The 26362-nt window shown below is 45.5% G+C and overlaps 2 protein-coding genes across 2 annotated transcripts in view; both read right to left on the bottom strand.

Annotated features, from left to right (window-relative positions):
- trit1 (tRNA isopentenyltransferase 1) overlaps positions 1-15051 on the bottom strand; it is a 43365-nt gene extending 28314 nt beyond the window's left edge. Inside the window, exons 1-2 of the mRNA XM_036516120.1 lie at positions 14855-15051; positions 283-423 (exon numbers count right to left, since the gene is read on the bottom strand). Coding sequence (XP_036372013.1) covers positions 283-423; positions 14855-15004 — 291 coding nt within the window. The 5' untranslated portion in view covers positions 15005-15051. The remainder of the gene's footprint in view (positions 1-282; positions 424-14854) is intronic.
- Positions 15052-18902: 3851 nt separating this feature from the next.
- Positions 18903-23588, bottom strand: myclb (MYCL proto-oncogene, bHLH transcription factor b). Its single transcript, XM_036555636.1, has 3 exons — positions 23406-23588; positions 22020-22686; positions 18903-19556 (listed from the first exon to the last, which is right to left on the bottom strand). The coding sequence occupies exons 2-3, from the start codon at positions 22633-22635 to the stop codon at positions 18916-18918; spliced, it is 1257 nt and encodes a 418-aa protein (XP_036411529.1). The 5' UTR covers positions 22636-22686; positions 23406-23588; the 3' UTR covers positions 18903-18915.
- Between the last annotated feature and the right edge of the window lie 2774 nt (positions 23589-26362).

The raw sequence follows: 26362 nt of genomic DNA, 5'->3' as shown, positions 1-26362 counted from the left end.
CTTTTTTTTTTTTTTTTTTTTTAAAAAAGGAAGTTCTGATGACGCAGTGATCTGGTGTGGTACAACGCCACATCTGTGATGCACTAAATTTTCTTCCTTAAGCCAAACGCCTTGAATCACAACCAGACTAACCTCAATTTCTGTTTTTTTCCCCCCTAAAATGAAGAAGTTTCTTGGTTCACAATGTAAAGGACTGTTGGGTTCGAGACATCAGCATCGTATCGTATAAGATCGAGGTAGCCTCTGAAGTGAGGCCTCTTGTAGAGCCAGCAAAAAGGATATGAGAGACAGGGCCTTGTTCCTGAAGTCCACCACGGTGTAGGTGCTCACTAGCGGGTCCATGAAGCTGATCATGTGATGCGGGCACTGAGCCTGCTCCTCGGCCGTCACCTTGTTGGTGATAATGTCCAGCCCTTGGTACACCTGAGGAGAGAGGGAACACCTGTCACTTAAGCAGCAGAGCGGGAGTGGAGCACGGATAAACCCGAGAACTTGCACCCAGGTCAGAATTCAATGGTCCAGAGAAACAGAATAGTGTTCAACAGAACAGAACAAAAGAAACAGAACCCATCAAACCCAGCAAAGACTAGGTCACAGACTATAAGACTACACACGATATAAACAAATTTTAAACAGATTACATACAGAATGAACACCAGAACAGACTGGAATAAGAACACCCTGGGTAAGGGTTATCCAAGGTGTCTGTTTAGTAAAGTAATGAACTGAATGATAGAGAGGAATATTTTATTGGCCCTCTACAGCTCAGCCCCCCCACATACAGATATCAACAGCAAGGACGCTAATGAGTATTCGCCTACTCGTTAACGGCCGTCTGACTGCTAATGTTTAACAATTAATTCAAATAAGACTAAACTGCAGCCCAAACCCACAGTGTATTCCTCACCATTATTATTCAACAGTCCAGCTTCTGATTCACAGACTGCTTGAACAGTCTGCCAGCCAAACAAAGTAGCTACAGTCAGGTAGCTATCAAAAGTTGAATACACCACTCCAACCACAGTCCTGTTCAGAATTAAATTACTTTCCTAAATCTTTATTATCTCGAAATATACGGCACTGTGACTGAGTCAGACTCAGAGTAAAAGCGTATCAGAGACCGAGGAAGGTTATCAGCACTGCCCACGCTGATTAGCAACAACAGTCAGCTTATTTCCTGAGCATTAGGAGAACAGTGAGGACACAGAACCGCACATTAAGTGGGGATCTCCAGGCCTGTTCCAAACACTCCTCCCTCTCTGCCCAACGTCACTCGGAGGTACTCCAGACAGCGGGAGGGCCCGGTATGTGGCAGTCATGTGGCAGTGCTGCGTTTCTGGGGCCTCGGAGCTGTCAGCTGAAACTGGAATGTCTTGGAATGCCAGCACCCCAGGAGTCTGAGAGAGGTACAAACCCCCCCCCCCCCCCCCCCCCCCCCCCCGTGAGCTGCGCTGCACTGTCTCCATCACGCAGCTCCAGAGAGCCCAGACTGCCTCTAAATTATTTAGCCCCCCCACCCCCTGCATGGCACCCTCAGCAGCCGAACCAGAGGGGAAGCAGGATCAGCAAAAAGCTATTTAAAGACAAGGACTGCGTGAGTCAGGGAATGTCTCTCTCTCTCTCCTTTAAAGCGGCATTTACCTGTCCCTTCCTCACCTCCCTGTCCCCACCTGTCCCTTCCTCACCCCCCCCCAACATCCCGAAAAAAAAAGCTGATTCATTACAACACATGCTTAACTCCTGCTCCCTCCAACCCTACCGAAGAGAGAGCTGTGAGCCATGCTACAGTTCACCTGTTCAATAAATATTCACATTTACTTCACACACAAACGTACTCAAAGTGAGACAACTTGAATTTACGCCTCCTAATGCTCCAAGCTGAAAGCTTATGATTACGCCAGCTTTTTCACAACACAACTTCGGCAAGACAGCCCGCTCTTCATCTCCCTGCTGATCTCCTTTGAAAGCTTTTAAACTTGATTTGTTCTGTTTAGTCATTCCTCTGTCCTGAAAATTCGCACGCGGGGAAAAGCCGACACACTCGGTTTACGGACTGCCGCTCAGAAATGAGACCCAACAGTAATTTAATCGATTCTCTCTGCAGGGAATAAACCGATATCTGCACTAAACTAGGGACAGTTGGACATATACACCTGTACATCAAAAAAAAAAAAAAAAACAGTCTGCAGAAAAATCAAAAGACTTCGATTTTTATAAAGTCTACAGTAAAAGACTCCCAGCAAGTCTCTTTCTGAACTCCCTCAGTCGGCAATGCCCCACACCGAGAGAAAATATCGATGCGTTTGCCTCCCGGTTCAGTTTTCCAACCCTCCGCGGGTTTGTAACGGAGTGCAGTGCTAAGCTCCTGTCTGGGCAGTTACAGCTCAAACAGGTCCACGCTCACGTCCAATGCACACCCTATCCCTGACACTCCCAGACGAAAATATTTTCATTCCACAACAGATCCTGACCCCTCTCCAGGCCTCTTAAATCAAACGCAAACACAGAACTGAACCCCGGGGGGTTCAGGGGGAGGGGGGCTAAGTGTCACAGAGATTTCATAAACACTTTTTTTTTTTTTTTTTTTTTAAACTTCAACAAACAGATTATATGTGTCAGCCACACAGATAAATCAATGGCACTACTCAACTGCTAAAGGTTCGGAAGGGTGGCCACATCACAGGTGAGTTCGGGGCAGGACAGGCAACCCTGGCTCCCGAGCGGTGAAGCATCATCGCCAGCACCTCGGGGCGTTCGCTGGTCTGTCTGAGCACCAATCAGATCAGCCCTGCTGCAAACTGGGGCGCCGTGGAGCGTCAGATACAGAGCAGAGTGATGGAGAAGCCCATACTGAGTCAGGGTGGAAGGGCAGCCGGGTGGCATCCCTCTGTCTGCTCGGCAACAGGAACAAATGCACAAAAAAGGTCCTTCACAGGCACTTCCACTGACAGACACTAACCCTAACCCTAGAGCCCTCATCCATTCTTTACTGAAATGAAAAAGAGTGTGTGTGTGTGTGTGTGTGTATACATATGTGTGTATACATGCTTGTGTGAGTGTATGTGTGTGCTTGTGCATGTGTGTGTGGGTGAGTCTGTATGTGTGTGAGTGTATGTGTGTGCTTGTGCATGTGTGTGTGGGTGAGTCTGTATGTGTGTGAGTGTGGCTCTCCTGTGGCTCGGCTAGCCATGCCGCTCTGGTACCCCAATGTTTTGTTTCGCATGCCCGCTGCCTCTCTCGGCCCCACTGACAGCATGTGCCAGCCTTCTGCTCCGGCTCCTCCCAGCGCCATTCATGCCTCCGTGCCCCTATTCTACCCCTCTCCCTCTCCACCTGCTGCCTTTCCCTTTACCCCCGCCCACCTGTCCTCCTGGCTTCTCTCCTTTCCAGGATTATTCTCTTCCTCCTTGCTATCGCTCCTCTACACGGGTTTCTCACTCCCTTACCTGCTTTCATTTCTCTCCGCTCTACTCTTCCTACCTTCCCCCACGACTCTCCCCCTCTCCCGCCGTGCTTTCCTCCAGCTGACTTCCCTCCTTACCCCCTGAATGGCCTCTGTCTAATGCCTGGCAGCTGTGTGAGAGAGAGAGAGAGAGAGTGTGTGCGTGTGTGTGTGTGTGTGTGTGTGTGTGTATGCGTGTGTGTGAGCATCTCCCAGTATGCCAGCCTGCCTGACAGGGAGAGAGAGGGAGGGAGGGAGAGAGAGAGGTGGGGTGAATCAAGGGTGAGCCTCATTCACAGCTTACCCCGACAAAGGCGCGAGACTGAAAGCCACGCACGAGTCTGCGGTCTGCACAAACATCCAAAAAAAAGCCTTTTCCGCAGACATTAAAAAGCTGGAAGAAGGAGCAAACGGCTACTCTCCTTTAAAACGCACAGGAGCACAACACAGTCCCTCCCTCTTCCACAGCGCGCACAGAACAAAGCATGCGGCTACCCAGGCAGGCTGCGCGGCGAGCGGCGGAGAGGAGAGGGGAGAGCACAAAGGAAAGGGACAGGCAACGCGTCTGGGAGTGCGGCCACATGCCACAGTACCAGCTCCCCTTTGTGTGTGTGTGTGTGTGTGTGTGTGTGTGTGTGCGCGCGTAGAGAAGGGGGGGGGGGTGCTGGGGCCGGGCCCACCCGACTCCCGAACGCTCGCGCCCGGGCTACACGCACCCAGACGAGCGTCCAGACAATGAACCCTGTGTTGTGCGGCGGGCCGCCAGCCTGACACCACTGATTTACACAGCACCTCGGGCTATCCACGAGACAGCTGCTCCCTGCGCGGGGGGGGGGGGGGGGGGGGGGGGCGCAAGAGGGAGAGACGGCAGGACGGGGGGGGTGGGGGGGGGGCGCAAGAGGGAGAGACGGCAGGATGGGGGGGCGGGGGAGCGCCAGACAAAAGAGAGGGAGATGGAGAGAGAATACGTAAGCTGGCAGGGTGGGGGGGGGAGAGAGAGAGAGAGAGAGAGAGAGAGAGAGAGAGAGAGAGGGGGGAGCGCAGGACAGCGGGGAGGGAGAGGAGGGGGGGGGGGTTAAAGAAAGAGAGCCAGAGAACGAAAGATGTGGAGAGGGAGCGAATGAGATGGGGAGAGAGTGAGGAGAGAGAAAGGAAGAGAGAGAAAGAGGCATGAGGAAAGAAAGATGGGGAAAAAAAAGAGAGAGAGAAGGTGAATGCAGGAGAAAAGGGCTTGCGGGACACATCCCCAGCGCGCCCGTCTCCTTTACTCCGAATTCAGCACCCCGAGCTGCTGAACAGCACCACTTATTCATCCCGTGCCACTCATCACCAGCAGCACCCCCTCTCTCCTACACCCCCCCCCCACCTCCCTCCCCAATCCCACCCTCCCCAACTTGTAAGTCTCTGCTCTCCTGTGAGAACATCCCTGTAATACAAGGTTAATAAATCATTCATGAAGTTGTTCTCTCAACACCACCCCCCCCCCCACTTCATTTCAGCCATCACATCCATGAGAGCCTTTCAAAGAATCTACACCACAGCTCTCAAACACCCCCCCCCCCCCCCAACACACACACACAAGCCCATCATCTATCTCCTTTTTTTACTCTGAACCCTTCAGATCCCCTTCTTGGACAGCAGAAAGGGTCTTTCATCTAAACACTTTGGGTAATGTAAGGCTTCTAAAAAAAAAATACAAACACACACAAAACCAAAAAAAAAAAAAAAAAACTACTGAGGATTTAGGCACTGAGTCTTTGTTTTTGCCTCCATTCATCGCAGGCAGTGGAAGTCCACTGAACCGGGGCTCCACGTACAGAGCCTCACAAGCCCGTCCCTGAACTAGCGGGCTGGAGGCGGCTGCAGCAGTGCATGCTGGGATTCCCGGCAGATAAAGCAGGGGTGTGTCCGCACCGCCTCCGACTGGATTAGGCCGTTGCTGTTCCTGTATCAGGAGGAGGCACAAGATTTAAAAAAAAAAAAACCCCAGACATACACCCTGTCCCTCCGAGGTCACACTGGCCGAGACGCCGCCGCTCCGGCCGCGTCCCTCGTCACTGGTCACGAGCAGATGGGACGGGCACAATCCAATTTCCATTCTTGCCAAATTAAATAAAAACTTTACCAGCGTTGGCTGAGAGAGACAATCAGGCTCTTTTTACGCACGCTCACAAACAGACGCATACACGTTCACTGCGCCTCAAAGCACATTCCCCCGACTGGCCGGTCCAGGCAGGGCCCCGGTCCCAACGGAACACTTGCCCAGGAATGTCCCACAGAAACAGACGCACTGAGGAAACATCAGGCCTGGGATGAATGGTTCCATTCACCCCCCCCGGGCACAAATGACAACTGGCCCAGGAGTCTGCTTACAGCTCTCAATCAGCACCCCAAGCGGGGTGGACACGGCATCCCTACAACTGCGTGCAGAGGGAGAAATAACAGCAACTGCACTCTTAAAAACAGCCATTAACTGGAACAGGGGTGTGATAAAGAAAGACAGAATACCACAGGTGACAAAGTACTGAAAAGATTTACTGAAAAGACTTAAAGATTGAGAGATTTTTTTTTCATTCATCCAACCTCACTTCTGCAACAAAATAATATCCGTTTAATGGAAAAAAAAAGTGCAAATTTCACCTCATGAAATAATGCATACATTATGTTTGCACAGTCAGTGAAAACGCTTAATGCCTTGTCCTGTCCATGCCTTCCACTGGATTCCACTCACAAACAGAACGCTACTTGGGTTTGGTCAAATTTGTGTAAGAACGGCTGACCCAGTGGTGAATGAGATTGACTCATTTACATATTTTTTCACAAACGCCACAAACAGATTGGATTACAGCAGCCATGTTTTTGGTGTACCAACTTGTACTTTGCAATTCTGACATCAACAAACAAGGACAATTACACATAAAAAATGTTATGCAAATTTCTCCAGCGGTTTATGAGATATATTTATAAGTTAGCACCTGAAGCTAGCAATAAAACTCATCCACGTTGCCTTGGTAACACCCTTGCAGCAGACGTGGTGGACACTCAATCCTAAGACAACGTTTACACTGAAAGTTCCAACACCTGCTCAAAGAAACTGCCACTTGCCCGCATTCACGTGTGTGTACAGTTGAGACGGCGCGGTGTGAAACTGACTGGGCCAGTGAGTCACTACAAACTTTGAGATGCTGCCAAGCTCTGCACTATGACCTCAGGTCTTTCTGAGTAAATATTTAATGCCTCAGGCATCAGTCGTACGGAGCACACTGCTGTAAATAGTCACCGGATACCGGATAGTCACCCCCCAAATATTGTCATCCAGAGTGACCTACACAAACACAGACAAGAAAGGCAAGACGTTCAAGACACAAAACCAGGATTAAAAAGCAAAATCACAGGTAAAGACCAGCAAGCTACACAAAGTCAGGGAGTGGTTATCAAACTGAAAAAGCACGCTAAACCAGGGCATATGACTGTGTTAGTCCACATATTAACATTAACAATACAAAATATAATACCTGTGTTAGTGCATGATTAACACTACGGCATATGATGACTGAGTTGGTGCCCATTTGCACATGATTAGCACTATGGCAAAGGATGATCGCTGTTTTAGTATACATATTACCATGATTAAATCAGTGAGATACCAATTCAAACCGATGATATAACACAGAGGGAAGGAACGGAAAATAGAAAGCTGTCTCAGGTTCTCATTGGGATGTCCCTTCAGCACAATGTGAGAATGCTTCTTGTGAAATGATCCAAAAGAATGCAATGATAAAGTAGTGGGTTCCCTTCATTTGCCGGTTGTCAAGACGTATGCACTCCCGGTGATCTGACAGCTAAGCTGTGGGTCTCTTCTAATCCCCGTTTCTGGAGGAGTAAGACAACCGCTACTGCTTACAGGAGGCACTCAGCTCCCTGCACGCCAAATCGCAAATTCAGTGTGACGCTTACCGCTCTATCGAGGAAAAAACACATCCTGAGCCTTGAAAAAAAACTGCAGAAACTGTAGCTCCCCATTATGGCAGAGCTATTACGTGAACACGCATTCAGACAAACTTTACTTCTGAAATCTTACCACAACACTCGCATAGAGTGTGTGTGTGTGTGTGTGTGTGTGTGCGCGCATTGGGGGACAGACAAGCAACACTACCACCTGCTCATTTTTTAATTTATTGGGAAATAAACAAATTATCAGAGAATAAGGACTGGCAACCTATACATGCTTGCTGGCTACTCACTGAACAAAAAAGAATGCATGAAGCTATGCTGTCATTGTTAATGAATGGATGACTTTCACATTCTCTTCTCCATTCAGCTGTTCCACTGTTGATATTCCCATGGCAACCTTGTTGCGCATCACTTTTTTTTTTTCTCTGCAGCACTAGAGTCCCATTGCTCGCCGTGACAAATTCAATGTGAGAATTAGACCTGTCTGGACAAGTAGGATCCTGAACAGGGCTGTGGTTCGAATGCCTTTTTTTATTTTCCCCCTGATGTGGTCAGAGCATGACACACCCTCTTCACTAATTCATCGGCGGCTTAAAGCCGTCCGCGTCATTATTCCCGGTGTCTGACCCGTGAAATTGCCCCTGGGAACATCCGAGACCCCACGTGAGACGGGGTAAACAAAACACACCAACACCCCCCACCCTTTTTCCCCTCCAAACTATCTCCTCCAATCCTGCTGCCCCTCACGCCACTTTCTAAAGTTCCCACGAACTTTATGTGTGCTAAATGACAATGATGTAATGTAATGTAGTACCTGCCCTGCTGCAACACTTCCTTCTGCAGAGTCATGTATTAACATGGACACACAACCCAGTGTGTGAGCCCTTTCAGCCAATTCCAGCAACAGAAATCCTCTGCCACGGTGAGCAGATATAGAGCAATGACACAGCTTGCACAGAACATTGGTGACATCCTTCAGCAAAGCAATTTACCACATCTACAAAAGTGATCAAAACACACACAAGGGCATGTGCACACACACACACACACACACACACACACACACACACAATGCTCTGTGGGGATCTGTGCACTCTCAGCACTGTCAGACGCAGAGAGCTCCATCTTTGCTCGAAAGCCACTTACAGAGAAATTGCGGCTGTAACGATTTCTTTCGAAGGTGTTGTAGTTACATCTGTTTTTTCCTGAGCGTGTGCTCACTTCATTCTTCATCACTTTGTGCTTTCCGATATGTTATTTAGTTGTAAAAACAAGCCGGTAGTATATCAAATTGTGTCTCCTGCACAGTTCAATAAGTTTGCGCCCAGAGTCGATATTAACAATGTTTTAGTGACTGACGTCAAAACATCAAACCATGGATATGAACAAATAGAGAACAGAGTAAGCTTGGCAGAGAACAAAAATTTCCCCTGCTAAATTTGTTGAATGTATTTGTAGAGGGAAACCTCTAAACAGATGCAAAACCATAATAAGTTCAAAGACGCTGAATGAGCTCATATCATGCTTTTGGGATGGCACAGACTTTGTATACCTCATTCATTTGGAGCAAACGCAATTCAGAGCATATCATAAGGCAGAACAGGTACCCTGTCTTATCAGCCTAAAGACATACAAACACTGTCCATTCAGTGATGGGTAAATACATGCAAACTGCACACAGGTGAGCCCACCTGCGAGACAGGTGTGGAAGTACAACATCACAGTCACAGCTATCATAAACAAACAGTCACATGCAAACTGTGGTCTGGGAGATGAGTAATCCCTGTTAAACACAGCATATACACAGTGTAGAGCTCGGTTCATAATTATAAAAGTAACAATATTAACATTAAGAACCAGCTCCTAAATCAGACATGTGAATTTAGTGGAATCCAAGTTTTATATTACGTATGCAATATTATTCAGATGCATGTTATAATAAACGTTATCTATGCTGTACTGTAAACTATAAAGATCTGTTTTACATTTCTTTGAATGAACACTAAAACTAAGAAATGAAGCATGGGAATTGCTCTTCTTAAAATATGAATACCCTTGGGCTGTGGCTCAAAATTCAGGCCTGTCACTTAAGCAGCAAGATTTCAAAGGGAGTGCGGGCAAAGTTGGTGAAGGACACTCTCCCTCGCAGATGAGACATGTAATGACATCACACAGAAACTCCAGATACATGCTTGTATGACACTTCTCCTGCTGAATGACATGTGCATTTAGCAGACACTCTCATGCACAGCGACTTACAAAGGTTTAGGCTAAGAGCAAATGATACCGGATCATCAGTGTGGCAACTGACAGCCTTAGATAACCTACAAAATCTAAAGACATGAAACAAATCAAAAGAAAACAAAAGTTAGATTCACAGTTCTGTGGAAAAATCACAGCCATTGCACCTCAAAGTGCATTTTTTTTTTCTCTTTTTGCAACACAGCAGCAAAGGCCTGCTTATAGCCTGACAAACCTGAGCATACAGTGTTTTTTTTTTCCTCCGTTGCAAATGCAACCCATGGAAAACACCACATCTGTGGGTGCAGCTTTTCTTGCAAAACTGTGAATGCACAAATCTAGTGCTGAAAATTGATGGTTTTCAACAATTTTGCAAACTGGAAGAAATATGTTAAGTTTCCCTCATTATAATTTTAGTATGATGTGCAAATTGGTACACGTTCCGTGGTTTGATTTAAAAGACAAGTATACTTGAGCTGTGACTTTGTGACTTCCAAACTTGTGACTTTGGTCAATTTTGTCAGCTTTGTGGTCCACAAAATAAGCACAACCACAACTCCAAAGTAAATGACTAACTGCAACAATTGCCATATTTCACTCATTTGTACAATTCAAAAAGAGTTACAATATTCTCTTGTCTACGTGGAGGTCTAGACTTTTTATTCGAACATTCTAAAAATTTTTGTAAGTGTACCCACACACAATATTACTGTACACAAAACATACTTTGCATCACATAAATTCTCTTTTGTGCACACACCCAGACATACACACACACAGGTACATACACACAAACACACATGCACACTCAATAACTCATTGTCACATACAACACACACACACACACTACTGCTACAAGCTGAGCTGAATAAAAGTGAAGCCACAGACCTAATGTGGCTGCAGGGACAACTCCAGAGATACATGCTGCAGCAATTTGATTAGCGTAACCCAGTTATCTGCACCAGGTGACTGGTGCACAGGGTGCCTGGAAATTCTCAATGGGATCATGCATTTTCAAGGGCAAAAATCAGCAAGCGGGGAAAGTGAGACTTAAAATTACGCCATACAAAAAAAAGGACTCACACTAAATGACACATTACAAGTAAGTAATTACATTCAAAGTAAGAGGTATCTACTCCATTTTCCATTCAGAGAATAAAAAGTGGATTTATGCCATTTGAAAGGGCATCTGTTACAGACGCATCTTTGAAGCATTTATACCACCACCACCACCACACACACACAAAAATAAATACCACACAGCTTTCAAATGTCACTTTCATGGCGGTCTTTCTGAGACTAATGAAACATCTTGCTGCACATTATACACTTACACTGGGGGGGGGGGGGGGGGGGGACTCTGCCTGTCTGTTGTAAAAACTCCCACGCAGTGCCCCTTTTCTTTCCCCTGCCCTCCACCCTTCCCTTCTCAGGCTCTGTTACTGAGGCGGCCCACGGCACAAAAGCCGCCCTGCCCCGGACCATCTGGGTCAGCCATGAACACACTGGCCAACTCCAGGACAAAGGGCTGGCGATGAGGCTTTGATCCCTTCGTTCCTGGGGGCAGGGGAAGGGGAGCAAGGGGTAGTACCAGGTTGAGGGGTACAAGATTTCCAAAAGAGGAGGTATGCATGTAGAAGTACAGGGGCCAGGAAACATAGAGATATTAAATAGTTTGGTACGCACAGGTTCAAAACCTGATACACAAATGTGCCATTCACAAATGCAAAATTTGTATCAAACTGGGTTAATTAATTGTCTGATGACCAGTGTATTCAATGTTAATGTTAAACTCAATGTTAATTTTGCTTGCATAGTTACCTGAAAGGACATCAGGAAGCATTAATTTGGAATGGTGCCTCTTTAATGACAATGGAGTTATGGGAGAAAATTTATTAGCTGTATTTATTTGTATGTATTAGCTGTTTCATATAGATAACTAACTTGAGTGGCAGAGCTATTTTGGGCAAATGTGTATTTAATGAAATATGCAGAATACACAATTTGTCCCTGTGAGTAACTTGGCATGTCTGAAAGCTGAAAGCATTTCATTAGCTATATCAAGGCTATGAGCGTTAGACCTTGTGCACCTTGTGTGTTGGGATGTAAATGCAGAGGTGAGCTTGAGAAACACAAGCCGTGCAAATGTACAAAATGTGCAGACATACAAACACACTTTGACTGACTGCTGCATGATGCAAACGTGAACAACAGTTAGCAACTCAGCAGGCGAGAATGGCAGAAAATGACAAAGCACCATTAGCAGCAGGTAAGGCGCTGCATTACAACATGACATTTAATAAGACTACGGAGTCTTCGAAAAAGTAAAGACTGATTTTAAGCAGCAAAACAAGCACTCCACTGGTTGCTCAAGATGTTTATGATTTCAGAATACTCAGATGAACAGTAGACTTGGTGGTTGAAGGCAAAACCCATCAATGAGATATAGCCTTAACAGTGGTGCTGCACCTGTAACTGGTATTACCCATAAGGCTTTGCAACACAGTAGAATGAAAAGACGGCACAATAGGCTAAATGCAATAAACAGGCTATTATCCATCCTGAACAAACACATGATGAGTTGTATTAGCGATACTGGATGACTTGCATATTCAAATGCAAGTTTATATGTGTGGAGAAGCTAACTGATGCTCCTCCACTGTCCCTTCGTTCCTAAAATAAACGCAGGGAGATCGCTACGCATAGCGAGTGTGCTCAGGCGTACGATGGGTGCCTCACTAGTTGCTAGCCGGTTTCCTACAGCACAGTAGTTCGGTATCATGTAATGTGGTTCCGAATGATTTCCGGGTTTAGTTATCAGTCCATTAAACAACACTCCTCCAGTTATCTTTATATTTAGTTATAGTACTTGTTACGTTTTGTTTAGTTTTGTAGTTTAAGTAGGTACCGTGTACCTTGGTTGTTTGTGTTCTCCCGCTCTCTCTCTCTCTCTCTCTCTCTCTTTTCCGGATGCGCGGTCTCGGTGTGTGAAGGAAGCCAGCGGCTCGGGGAAGGTAGTGGTCAGAGGAAGCGCGCGCCCTGACTACGTCCCTTTTCTGAGGTTTCGCCGTAGGTTTCGCGCGAACTTTAAGGAAGGTTCATCGTAGGAGTGGAGGGGGGAGGAAGGGATATTGATAGTTTGTTTTATTAGTATATGTAATGTTTGTTTTATTGTTATTTTGGTTGTGGTTGTCATTTTGAATATAATGTTACGTTTTTTGTTTGGTTAAACTGTTATTCAAATGTAATTCATCCAGTTTCGGAATGTAGACTCGCTAGGGCTCCCCTGTTCAGGGGGGTGTTCAAGTCTATATATAGTCAGCATGATAGACAGAATGGAGAGTGAGCTGGTGTCTGTGCAGGCCAGCATGCTGCAGCTGGGTGCAGCTGGTTAATTTGAGTTAATTTTGTTTAAGTTATTATTAACTTGTTTTTTTTTGTTCTTCTATTGGAATTTCATTTTGGTTTTGTGTCTGCACTCCCTTTGAGGGACACTGATGGCTACCATTTTTGCCTTCAATAATAAATAAAAAAATCTTTCCCTGGGAATCCTGAGGACTGCGTGATTACTGCTGAGCTGGTGTGGCCACTTAGTGTCATCCTGGAGACTCAGGTCGTTGCCTAGGTCTCACAATATGGTACAGAGGTACATTTATGTAAGGAGACAGTGTAGCATAGCGGTAAGGAGCTGGGCTCGTAACCAAAAGGTTGCTGGTTTGATTCCCTCCTGGGGCACTGCTGCTGTACCCTTGGGCAATTTACTTAACCCAAAATTGCCTCAGTAAATACCCAGCTGTATAGATGGATAACATGTAAAAACTGTAACCTATGTAAGTCACTGAATAAGGGTGTCTGCTAAATGCAATGAGTGAGACCTCAGGATCACTGTGGTTATTTCTGTGGGAAATCCCAAGAAAGACTAGCTCTCCGTGTTGTGCAGATATGAGGTATGCCCCACCAAGTTAACTTTTCTGATAGTGCACCTGGCAACCATTTTCTCCTTTGCAAATAGCCCAAGTCTGAAAATCAGAAATACAAGCATTCTCACAACAACTGAATAAAACTAGAGATATTTTCATAAAGTGATAAATGCTTTTACACTGAGACAACAGTGGCTTCAGGTACTTAAGCTATGTAATCTTAAGTGCGAAGAGAAGAACGCTTCGAAAACTCTAAAGCTAAATGGATTTGACGAAGTGCACACCAGACACGATGTTCTGCTCGTAAATGGTCATGGTTATCGGTGTTGTTGAATCCCGTCATAACATTAGCTCAGGATCAACCCAAGTGCAACGCAATCTGCAAGTCCTCCAAACGATGAGTGTTGAGGCCGCGCCGCAATATAGCAGTTGCTAGTTAGCTAGGTGTGCGTTAGTTAGGTAGCAAACGAAATGGCAAAGACTGAATGTGCCCTAGAAATCTAACCGCACTTGCTGGGAATAGTAAAGACTACACAGAAAACTATCTAGCCAGCTGGTTAGCTAATAACTTACACTACATCGACAACAAGAAATTTAGCCATCTAACAGGTTATGACCAAGAGACTGAGCTGCAAAATACAATGTATGGGCAAAATGCCACTGGCTCTGCTAAATTGTTAACTGCAACTGTGACGGATTGAGTTAACTTACCTTATTATCAACAGGGTGAAAGAAACACCCTTAAGGACAGTTTATATGAACAGTACCTACAGTTAGCTACTTGCTAACTCCTACAAGTTCGACTTCAGTGGCTAGCAAGCTAGTCAGCACGTTTCAGTCAGCTATCCAGCAATGAGGGTTACTTTAACTGTTGAAGCCATGTAACATTACGAATACAGTTTTAAGAATTACAGCAAGCTAACTAGAGTCTGCATCGCAAACCAATGACTACTGTAACGTTAGACAATAAGTAAACTTGTAAGATTGGTGATATGTAACTGGACCAGCTAGCATGCATGCTAGCCAGCTAGCGAACTACTTTTGACATTTTAACAGCGGGGTTACCTGCACTGTTTCATTATTTTCGGTCTTCTCCGAACGAAACCGTACACTTGCCGGCAGTTACAGTCGTTTTCTTAAGATTTTGGCTGCTTCCCGGCTGCTTTATCATCCAGACTACGCTGTGATCCCATGTTCGTATAACTCAGACTGCTTCTGCTAACCGAGTCCCAGGCTACACGGGCCTTTCACGTGCGCCTCGCTGCGAGCGTGCACGCAGACAGCCGTGGTTCCTTACCTGCATAGAATCGGCGCTGATTATCTCGCCTTTCAGGCGTTTTCCTATTTCGATGGCCAGTTTCGACTTCCCAGTACCAGTGGCCCCCAGAATCACGACCAGTGGTGGTAGGATCCTCTTCTTCAGCGCGCCCTGCACCGCCGCCATCATGACTAGCTGGCTAGCCAGCTACCTACCACGCCGCATGAGTACTGACTGCAAAGCTGAAGGAGAGAGGAAGAGCAGACCGGGTCTTAGTATCTTGGCAACAAGAAGCCGTTGCTATGGTAAAATGATGGACGCTCATGATGGTTAAGCTGAGCAAGGGTAGCCCTTCCTTATCTGTGTGCATGAAAGCGTTGAAATGCTGCTACGGTCGTAGCCCTGAGCGAGTAAGGCAAACACTTCAACCATGAAAATGGTTTACTGCAGTTGTCACAGTAAACTTGAACATGCTGATCAGTTGTGAATTTCCCCTAGCACTACCCCGAAATGTGTTGCTTGGTATCGTTGTTCCGTATATTATCTACGTTGACATAAACAGTAACATATACATTATGCAATACTGCTCCATGTTTAATCAAAAAAAAAAACAAACTAAGGCATCATCAAAACGCGCTGTGCAATTGCGTGTTCTGCATCTAAAATTCTAAGCCATGGTCCGTTTTTTGTTACAATCAACTGCAATAGCCTAATGCAACTAAGGACTTGTTTATCTGTATTCATTAATGGTATGCATTGCCAAAATATAGTGCAGTAATTTTTGGTATAAGGCACATGTGCAATCTGTTTAATAATAAGTAACGAAGAAAAATAAGAGGTTAGGGCAAAAACCAACGTGCACACAGGTCCTCCAGGAACTGAGTTTGACACCCCGCTCTAACGCCTTTATTGACGATAATTTCCACTGTTGTTGACATTTGAAACCACAGGGACTGTTTTACACTTCCCGAAAGAGAGATGTATGAATAGCTCGGTTCCGGTTGCCATAGAAACTGAGAGATTTGAGCCTTTGGAATGGAAGATGCTTGTTGCCATGGTGAAGAGGCTACTACGTATCGCTGTGGAAACAGCGCGTGGACATGGAAACTTGGGTTTTCTCACATAGTTGTCATGCACTTCTCATCGTGGATGTAAGATGTCCACGTTGCTGTGTAAGTGGTCCAGGAATGTGTTAATAAAGCTATGCCATGATAATGAATGTTGTTTTCTTTATTGTGTCTCTTCCAGAACACTGTCTATCTGCTATACTGGTTGTAATTACAAAACGTGTGCTTTGTGCAAAAATGAAGTGTTCTGATTACGCTGCACAACAAAAAATGCATCCCTTAACACACACAGTTGCCACCAAACAAATCTAAGCACAATATGATTATTAATTTATCAGCTCATGATGCAGTAAATACTTTTTAACTTGTCATGTCAATGTATTCATTTGAAGGAATGGGAACTATGCAATTAAATACAGCACCAAGATGGAGATTGTACCAAATCTGTCATACATTTTCTACTGATGTCTACCCAGTGCCATCTGATGCAAAGCCATGTGGGTCCATCTGCGGCAAGTCCCTGAAAAGCTCCTGATGGTGGTCTAAACCCTCAGTCTGAAATAAACACCCACGGATCCACCCAGAGTTCTCAAGAGATACGCTACAGTGGATTGCATTGACCGCAAAACACTCCAGTTGATTTAATCATTCATCTCATATTTTAAGAAAAAGACAAATTGGCCCAACTGAGGTTGGCCTCAGCTGCCTACATTATGATAAAATGCCTTTGCTAATAATAATAATGGAAATTATTGTGCTACAGCTACTTCCCCTAATAAAGTACTGACGTTAATGCGTGTGCGTGGTCACTGATTTACAGATGTTCCGGCATGCTACCGATTAAGTCTCAAAGTTTAAAAAAAGCCGTTTCTGGTTTCACTCTTATCTGCTCCTATCAACTTGGCGTACACTAAGCAAAAAAGACAAGAAAGAAAAAAGGCAAGAAAGCTTATTTTTGAAACTGAATTTATTCTTTGTCTGATTTTTGTTTTGTTTATAATCTTATGAGGTACTGGACACAAAGTGCTAAAATGAGGCTGCAGCCATTCTACTCAAACATTCCAGCTGCAAACATGAACAAGTCAAAATGCAAAGACAAATGATATTTAAAAAAAAGAACAAAAAAAAAAAACAAATCTGGTGAAAACAGTCTTACTTTTCCTACACAATGAGAGTAACAGAAAGCACTGATGTCGTAAGTAAGAGAAGGGGGATACAGATGCAGGTGGGGGTGGGATGCCGGTACCACAAAAGCCAGCTAGTGGGCTGGAATTTGTGCCACGAGAACCCGGGATAAGAAATCCTAAAACACACAAGTGGCACAACCTCTGACCCAAACACACTAAATAAGCCAGGTATTTTAAGTAAGTCCTTTGGTAAGGGCTGCTATATATCTGAACTATATCCTTCTGCAGTCGTGGAGAGGTAAGTCGGGTTTTTGAGATTTACCTGCAACAGAAGGCATTTTGTTCAAACAGAAAATACCTCCCACCCCTGTGACAAACAATTAAAAAAAAAAAGTGCCAAACTTCAGACTCTTAAGAATCGCCAGCAGGGGAGAGATTTATTAAAGCATCTGTATAGACTATCAGAAGCAATTTACCTAAATGCTTTAACCTGCCAGCACTGAGAGCTGCGTGGAGTTGTATGAATCCTGTCCCGTGCTGGCGGAGAGCCCCTGGACACTCAGATCCAGACCTCTCGTGTCAACGGTTGGGTGATTGAACTGTGCAAACGTTACTTCTCGGAACGGATTCTGTGAAATGCTCGGGGTGCTGCCGCCCATTACTCACTCCGTCGGTAATGCATCGCCCAGATTTTCTGCACACTCAGGCTGGGCAGAGGAAGGCCAAACGGGATCGATCCCTGCCTAAGCAAAGCGCAGAAACCCAGCAGGGCCATACAGCACCCCACCTGTGAAGCTGTACATTTCAATGAGATGGGCTACACACAAGACAGAATGTTGTAGGAAAATATAGTATAAATTTTTTTTTGTTTTTCTTTTTTTTTTTTAGGACACTTTATACAAACCAATAAAACAAACCAAGAAAAGAAATTAGTACAGGTAGTGAAAACAGCATCATCACAAAGTGGCTAGTGTGATCAAAATAAAGTACAATAGTGTTATTTTATTTTATTTTTTTTCAACTTTTTTTAAACAAAAATAGAAGCTTTGCGATACTCTTGGCAAGCCTATAGGGCTGACCAAGCTCCAGAACACAGGGGAAACAAATAGAAAAAAAAGTCCTTCAACAGCTTGGATTTTGGTTCTTGAAAACAGAGTAGAACTATTTACAGAGAAGTCTATATACAGGACCCGTCACAGTTTTACACACGAATCTGATAACCTGTCTATATACACTGCAAGGCTGTGCTGAACATCATTCCACAAGTACATTGATGGAATAACACAGGACTTGTACAAATAAATGTTTGAAAAAGACAGTGCTCAGAGAACTGGTGGTACATTATTTTCCTTTCCACACTACCATCCATAAATGACAAGAAGTTACAAGCAATATCAATGATGTCATCTCCACCTCGTAAAATTACATTCTTCATATTAGTTCCCCATTGGCACATGTGTACATTGTTTTTTTTTTTTTTTTGTTTTTTTTATTAAATCATTCACAGCCATTTCAACCAGTCAAAATCACTTCCTTGTGGCATCTAAATGAATTCATGTTATGGTGTGTGTGTCAATCCTTCTCCCAGAAGAGTCAATGAAATCTGCATCATCCATCTAAGCGCACAGTGAACGTCAACCCCCGTGCACTTGCATCCTCATATTATCGCCCTGTCATTGCTTTGAAGAAAATGTGCAAAGAGAGAATGAAAACCAGAACACAGCTCTGCCCCAACCAGCCCACCCCCACGTCCACCCCCGCGCCCCACACACACACACACATAAAAAAATAAAGTTCTGAGTCTCTGCACCTTCTGCTGCCCCTCAGTGCTGTGTTCGTGTGTGAGGGCAGGGTGAGATCCGCCCGTTTCGGGCTAGTTCCCGTTCCCGTCCCGGGTCCCCGTGTTTTAGGACCGCTTCAAGTCCGCCAGCCTCCTGAGGAGCTGCAGCTGGCGGGACTTGAGCTGCTTCCTCTCCTGGGCCTTGTGCTTGTCGGTGACATGCAGCTGCCGCAGGTACTCCCTGGCCCGGGTCAGGATCACCACCTTGGGCGTTTTGGGGCAGTCCACCAGGCCCGGGATCTGGTCGCGCAGGGCCAGGAAGCGGGAACGCAGGTCGTTGCGCCGCTTGCGCTCCAGGTAGTTGTGGGTCTTGCGCTTGTCCGTGTCCTCGCAGTCTGAGCTCTGCGGGCTCCCCGGCTGGGATCTGGGGGAGTGGGCCGGGGACAGGGGCGGTGACGAGGCGGTGACAGCAGGGGGCGGGTTGGGCTTTTTCTCCGGGGACGAGCTGGGGCTGGGGGAGTGCTGCTGCGGCTGCTGGAGGGCGGGCTCTTGCCTGACCCGCTTCCTGGGCGGCTCGGCGTCGGGGTAGCTGTCGGGGGACGGGGCGGCGTAGTTGTGCTGCTGCTGGTGGATGGAGATGTGGAAGCGCTTCATGCAGGGGTCGTGGGGGTCGGCGTGCACCGTGATGGTCACCGGCTTGCGCCCGTTCAGCAGCCGCGGCTTGTTCTGCTTGCTCTCCACCGTCACCACGTCGATCTCCTCGTCCTCTGCAACGTGACACCACAGATCGTCAGCATCCCTCACACGCTTCAGTTACGTGCACCCTTGCATCAAACCTTGGAAGTTGCCTAATTGTCAGTCTTAACCTTCTGGTGGCTGGAATGAATACACTTATGTTCTATTGTGCTGGAAATCGCTCTGGATAAGAGGGTCTGCTAAATGTATGTAATGTAATGCAATAGTGTAAGTGTATGCAGAAACCAATCAGCAATTACTTCATCCTCAGACTTTATTAAAATTGTCAATGGGAGACTGTCAAATGACACACAAACCTTAGATTATCTTTGACAGGGGCGCTGAAATTAAATATGCTGTAGGATGACAAATTACCACACGCATACACTAATTGATCTTAAAACTAGGAGAGAGGAGTCATACGAATGCTCAATCAGCACACTATTATAAACATGCCACTATAACAGTTAAAAACCTGGGGTTTTATATAACAAAGTCAGCTCTACAGACTCCACTTCCCATAAACTACTCCCATAAAGTGTGCACCATTCCACCACCAGCCTTAGTGATTTTTAAAAGTGAAAATTACCCGAAAACTTACCATGGGTCCTGCAGGCCCAATCATTACTCCTACAGCATTTTAGAGGGTTGAGAACGTTCAAGTCTGGCATAACGAGGCAACAGCATTTTGTTCCGAAATGAATGAGCAAAGTGCACTTCTGCCACCACTGCGGTGCAGAGCAATCCCCTTGCTGCAGCTGCTTTGGGCTTTGCTTGTGAGCCTTTATTGATGCTTCTGGTTAACTGATGCGCTCCTTGATTGACACTGCCATTGGACCGCCCCCTCCCTTTTTTCGGTGTTGACTGCGTATGGGTAGGCTTGAATATGAAATTAGGTGTAACCTCCAAGGCGGGCATGGGACACACGCTGCTTTGCTCCCGCTGAATAGTATCCCTATAGGAGGCGACGCTTTCACAGGATAGGAAAAAAAGGAGCCAGTGGCCTGGCCCCCAAAGCTCACCAGCTTTAAAAAGGAGGCCGGTCTTATTTCCCCTCCTATGTTGCATTGTCTCTCGTGGACTTTATCTTTAGTTTTTTTTTTGATATTTTACAGCTAAATTAAATTTTAATTTAGTCTAGAAACTGTAAGCCCAATCTTCTCTAACGCAGACAAACTATTTTTCAGCAAATGGAATGCAATCACAGCTGACCAAGTTTCACAATGTCCTGATATTTCAATTTGCAGTTTACTTCCACAACTGAATAAAAGTGAATTCCCTTCCCATTATGCTTTTGAGACATGGGGGGAAACAAGGGTGAACTAGCCAGCTTTTCCAAAGGAATCAATCACATTCCCAGCTCACTCACTGGATCCATGAGAAAGGAGACCCACGAGGCTTGGTTTTGTTCGGCCTCCCTCCTGCTTTGATTGGCCTCAAATTAAACATTCCCCCTCTTTTAATTGGTTGCCTCAGTAGCCTTCTGTTAACCCCCGGTCAACCCACCGGCAAAAACAATTCCGTGCGGTAGACTCACTATGGGAATCTCAGGAACGTCTGTGCAGCATGTCCCAGCTGTGACATTCCACACACTGGCTTTGAAAGGACACGACACGCCAACAGTAACACAGAATTATGCAGGCGGAACTACAAACGTCACTGTTTCGTCGATTAAAATGACTTTGAAAACACTTAGACACATCTAAGCACGTGCACACGTGATATAAATGCACCGGTGTCAAAACAACCACGTGAATGTGCGTATAATGCGAGGAAAGACTAATGCCTTATCAATTTTTTATGCGGTACAATTCCCACAGAAAGCCCTCAGCGACAAGTCAAGTGTTTTATTTTCCTGTTCTCAACCTCACTTCGCTTAAACGCAAGTTGTGCAATGTTCTCTTCACATTTGATAACTCTTCGTAGACACTGCAAGCGCTACAATAATTTATGTAGTACCCAGACCGTTTTGCAACCGTGATGTAAGCATGACAATCAATCTAACGACGCGTGCAAGTTGTTACGAGAACAGATGTGACACGCGTCAGATTACAATCTGTTATGGGGTCATTCATAAGTGTGCTTGTATCAGCCATTGACAAACCAACCATTTTTCAAAGACCTGGAAAAAAGTTAGAGGAAGGGCCAACAATTTGATAATGAAGTATTACCATAAGCTCAATGCCTGTGTTGGAATAGTTAGTCCATTTCCTTGAAACAAAACCGCTGCTTTTGCGGCCAAATTACTGGACAGTAAATGGTCTAGGGCCTTCCAATTCTGTCCGTTGATGTGCTGGTTAGCTACAGACATTACGCCGCTGTAGATAGATATAGACCGTCTAGTCAGAACGGAAACCAGCCTCTATTCGTGATGCGAGCGCTTTTTATAACACAGACGCGCCGCAATCTGCCATAGAAAATGGGTACAGGTTTCTAAAAGTCAGTTAGTATGCATTTTCACCGCATCAGCTCAGTTTTGTGCGCAAATTTCTTACCGGAGGAGTCGGTTCGGGACTCTGACCCTGACGACGGCTGCTTCTTGCAGCTGCCGCTGAACGGGTAGGTGAGAACAGCAGCTGGGTCCACACAATCTGTTGCCAAACTGTTGAGAAAAGGTGCGTCCTGGTGAGCAATCTGCGTTTTTGTGGACTGGTTTGTACTAGTCTGGAGAGACAGGGGCAGTTTCGTGAGCGCCGAACCGGACAGACGCTCGCTGACAACTTTCTCCAGCTGGTGGCTCGCGGAAAAGCCGCTCCACATGCAGTCCTGGATAATAATCGAACTCAGGTTTCCGAAAATCTCCTCGGTGTCTATTTTATATTGTCCCTCTTGATCGTCGTCCTGCCCCAAGAACTGGGATACCCATTCCAGTTTATCGCCCGGCGAAGGATACACTGTGCCGCCGCCGCCGCCACCACCTTCACTAAATCGGATGGGTGACATGGGCGGGGTTGGCACCAGTTCGAATTTTTTCCAAATATCTTCGCTCGGTGCGGTCGATTTGTAGAAATCTTCGTCCGTTTCGTGGTCATCGTAGAAATAGTGCTGGAAGCGGTCGTATTCCATCGCCCAGGCGTCATACCTTGGCGCGTTCGTATTGATCCCCGGCATTTGTGTATTCTGTGCAACTCCCAGAGTTTGAAATGGTCACTTTCTCACGATCTGAAAAGAGATGGCACGTTACGTTATAGGGAAATGCCCTGTAAAAATGCAAACATTCTCCCCCAAAAATGCACATTATTGCTCGGTATTACCCGAAGAAATGCTTCCGGCGATAAATCTTAGTCCGCTCGCAAATACTTGTGACAATAATTTTCAAAAATTGCACCCTTGAAGTGGAAGCTCAATAACGTTATCTAGGCAGTTAGGTAAACCGTTACAAAAGTAAACCACCAAAAGCAACTGCAGTCTTTGGTTATAACTTGCTACATTCAACTGTAAAAATCGATCAATTCATTTACAAGCCTAGCTAATTGCCTAAGCTTCATATGGTCCGAGTAATTACTTTAGGTTAGCAAGCTAGCTATACCTTAACAGACGTTGCTATCTGTTGAGAAAAGCAAGCCCGACTGAAACAGATGCATCCATTTGTTATTATGACCATCGTTTAATCAACACCCACCAAGCTAGCAATCTTGACATACTAGTAAACTTCAAGTTTCGCAATACAGTGGTAGCTGACTATTACATAAGACTGCACTGAAACACGCCACGGCAACCGCCTCAATGTGGTGCTTCTCTCAAGCCTGCAAGCTAACAACCTACAGACAGGCGCTTGAGTAAGGTTTTTGCCTCGCCAGCAAGCTATATTGTGCTACCAATAATTCTTAATGAACTGTTTTCTGGGTTTTTGCGCAGCCAACTTCCAACTTCATACTTACCGGTTTACTGTGCCCACAGATAATATCGTGCAAAGCATTGAGAAATTCTGGGGGAAAAGCCACTTGATGAAAAAAATTGCTTAATTGTTAAACATCGGTGTGTTCTAATCGTGACTCCCGGTGTGTTGTTATCGTGACCCCTGTCACGCGGAAATTGTACAGAAATCTTCGCCCCTTTGCTCCCGTGAATCAACAAAACAAATGCACATCCAAGAGAGGAGGAAAAAAGAAAAAAGACGGAAAAGTTTAAAATATCGGAATCGTCCAATTTCTGCAGACAGAACTTAAGGATTTTTGAGTCCGCCCCCTCGGGTCAGTTGTTCTTGTGACAAACGATGCGATGCTGAGCTGTTAGGGAGTTAATTAGCCTTCGCCTCCGACTAAACGCTTAATCCTTGACTATTGCGTTCGGGTGCAGAGAGGTGTATCGCCTTGGCTGGAGATTTCTTGCAGCAGCTTGGATAAGCTGTGATCAGTTTAAAGGACTGCAGCGGTATATGATCCGGGAAAGAGTACAAGCATATTAGCATAAAAGGCGGGTAATAATATTGTGGTCACGCCCACAATTTAAAGGCGCAGGATCCTTTTCTACGTACCGATCGGGTCGTTGAAACCAGTCACCAAAATCTGGTAAATAATATCAGACCTAATTATTATTTTATGTCTTTATTAATGTCATGAAACATGTCGAACTTTGTGTGTATGTACACACTGCTACCGTCTTAAACTATTTTGGTTTCCTGCAACTAAGCGTCACTTCGCGCAATACAAAAGCTCTCTGTAACGGTTTTAATTAATTGACGCCCAGCTAAACTCCTCACAGCATGTAATATATTGATTTAATCAATCATAATAATAAAGGGATTTAACTCTTTTTTATTTTAAATCTGTACAGATGGCATCACGGCTTTGTTGTCCTAGAGCATCCATTCCTACTGATCAATAGTTTCTCATTGTTAAGGCTCTTAAGTTACTTCCAAAGGCAGGCTTGGGTGGGTTTGATGCTGTCATCTCTTACTGCCAGCTGTTGCGCAGCCACACGCAATCAGACAACGCCGTCTTTCGACGCATGGACGTACAGTGGAAGACAAGACCCACCAGGGGGGAAAAGTTGGGTCCCAGGGGTTGATTTGTGAAGATTTGTGCACTGTGATATTATGAGCCTGTTTAGATCGGCACAGTAAAAAGATAGCTCTTTGCAAATATAATTAAGATTATAAATAATATATGTTGAGATACTATATGATTTTTAATCTACAAGATTAATATTTTTAAGCAATGTGTAAATGAAATTTAGTACAAAAGGGAATGGAAAAAGTGTTCTAATTAGGTAGTTGCAAATACACAACATAACAAGCATAGTATAAATTATCAGGTACCATTTAAGTGAACACTGACAGCTTGCCCCTTTCGCACATCTTAATTATGTAGTTTGTCTTTACACGCTATGGTGTGAACCTGAACTGTCTTAAACAGTTACATCCACTTGCTCATTGAAATCATTGAATGTAGCTCTGAGTCCTGATTCTCAGACCTACATCAAATCTCTCCCTCCCTGTCTTTCTCTTTCTCTCTTTGTCTCTCTGTGTTGAGAGGTGGGTGGAAAGTGTGAAGTAAGGACAAGTTTCACACAATGAATGTGAGAATCATTTTCTGAAAAATAAATAAATAAATAAATAAAAGAACTTTGGCAAATTTACAAATCTCCGCCACACGGCTGTTCTGTAAAGCCTTTTATGACTCCAGCAGAACCTTAACATCTCGTTTTAATAGAAACAGCGGCAGATTCCACCTGTGAAATGAAGACGGTCTCACCTCTTGAACAGCATGGCAACAATCGAGCATTTCAAGCCGTTCTGTCAAGGCTCAGCACGCGGGTGCGACAACTCCTTTCAGACGTGATATTGTGCGTTTTCAACGAGGCGAAGGCCCGGCTGATGGCGGTTCAAACGCAGGAAGTGAGAGCGCGCACGGCAAGCTTTGGTGGGTGCGCAGTGCTAATGCGGTATTAATTCCTGTTTGCATCTGAAAGGGGGGAATAGCTAGAGACGTTTCTCAGATCTGCCTGCATCTCTCAGGGGACAATGGGAGAGGTATGCCAACTATGGAGCATGCTGGCGGATTTGCAGGCTGTTTGCACTCCGGCGGAGCTAATTAAGAAGGCCGCCCTCAAGGCTGTGTGCCGTGTCCATGGGAGCTTGCGTGGATTAGGGAGCACAACATAACTACACAAAAAAAAAAAGATGACTTAACCGGTGGCTGGGACGAATCTGAATCCAAATTGCTACTTTAACCCCCCTCCCCACTCCTTGGCCGGATCAGATGAGTGAATGAGAACAGCCCCTACATATTTTTCGAGCGGCCCGAAACAAAGCCGGATGTCGTGTTCTGTGTAGGTGACTGTCCCACCGGGGAGACTAGGAGCCCCCTCTGAGGCTCAAAGCGTAATGGCGTCTAATCAGCAGCTAGGGGCGCCGCACAATAGAGCCGGCACACGAGGAGATGAAATAATGGTGATTTAATTACGACTAAGGGGAAAGTGTTTGCCAGAGCACCGGGGTTCGCTCGGCAGATGTCTTAAGAGGGGGTCTAAGCACAGGAGTTAACAAAGAGCTGTTTATCCCCATTACCTCTTTAAAACTCCCCTAGACCCCCCCCACCCACACACACACACACACACTCACTTACTTACTTGGCTTTTGTCTAATGCAAAGCCATCTTTCACACCCTCTCTGCATTGACTTTGTCAAATGCAGATGACAGAAAGAATGCCTGATTGCCCGTTGCCACGTTTCTGGGGGGTTTGGGAGGGGGTGGGAGTTGGGGGGTGGGTGATGCTTGGACAGGTTGATCGAGGGGCCAAAAGAGGAAAATGAAGGAAACCCTTAAGGTCACATAGGAGCAATGATGAAAAGTCAAGGTCACCTCCAATACTCTATGACCCCCCCAGCAGTCTA

Source organism: Megalops cyprinoides, chromosome 21 (assembly GCF_013368585.1).
Source record: "Megalops cyprinoides isolate fMegCyp1 chromosome 21, fMegCyp1.pri, whole genome shotgun sequence".
NCBI classification, from domain to species: Eukaryota; Metazoa; Chordata; class Actinopteri; order Elopiformes; family Megalopidae; genus Megalops; species Megalops cyprinoides.
Note: the sequence above shows the minus strand (reverse complement) of the source record. Positions and strands in the feature narration are given on the sequence as shown.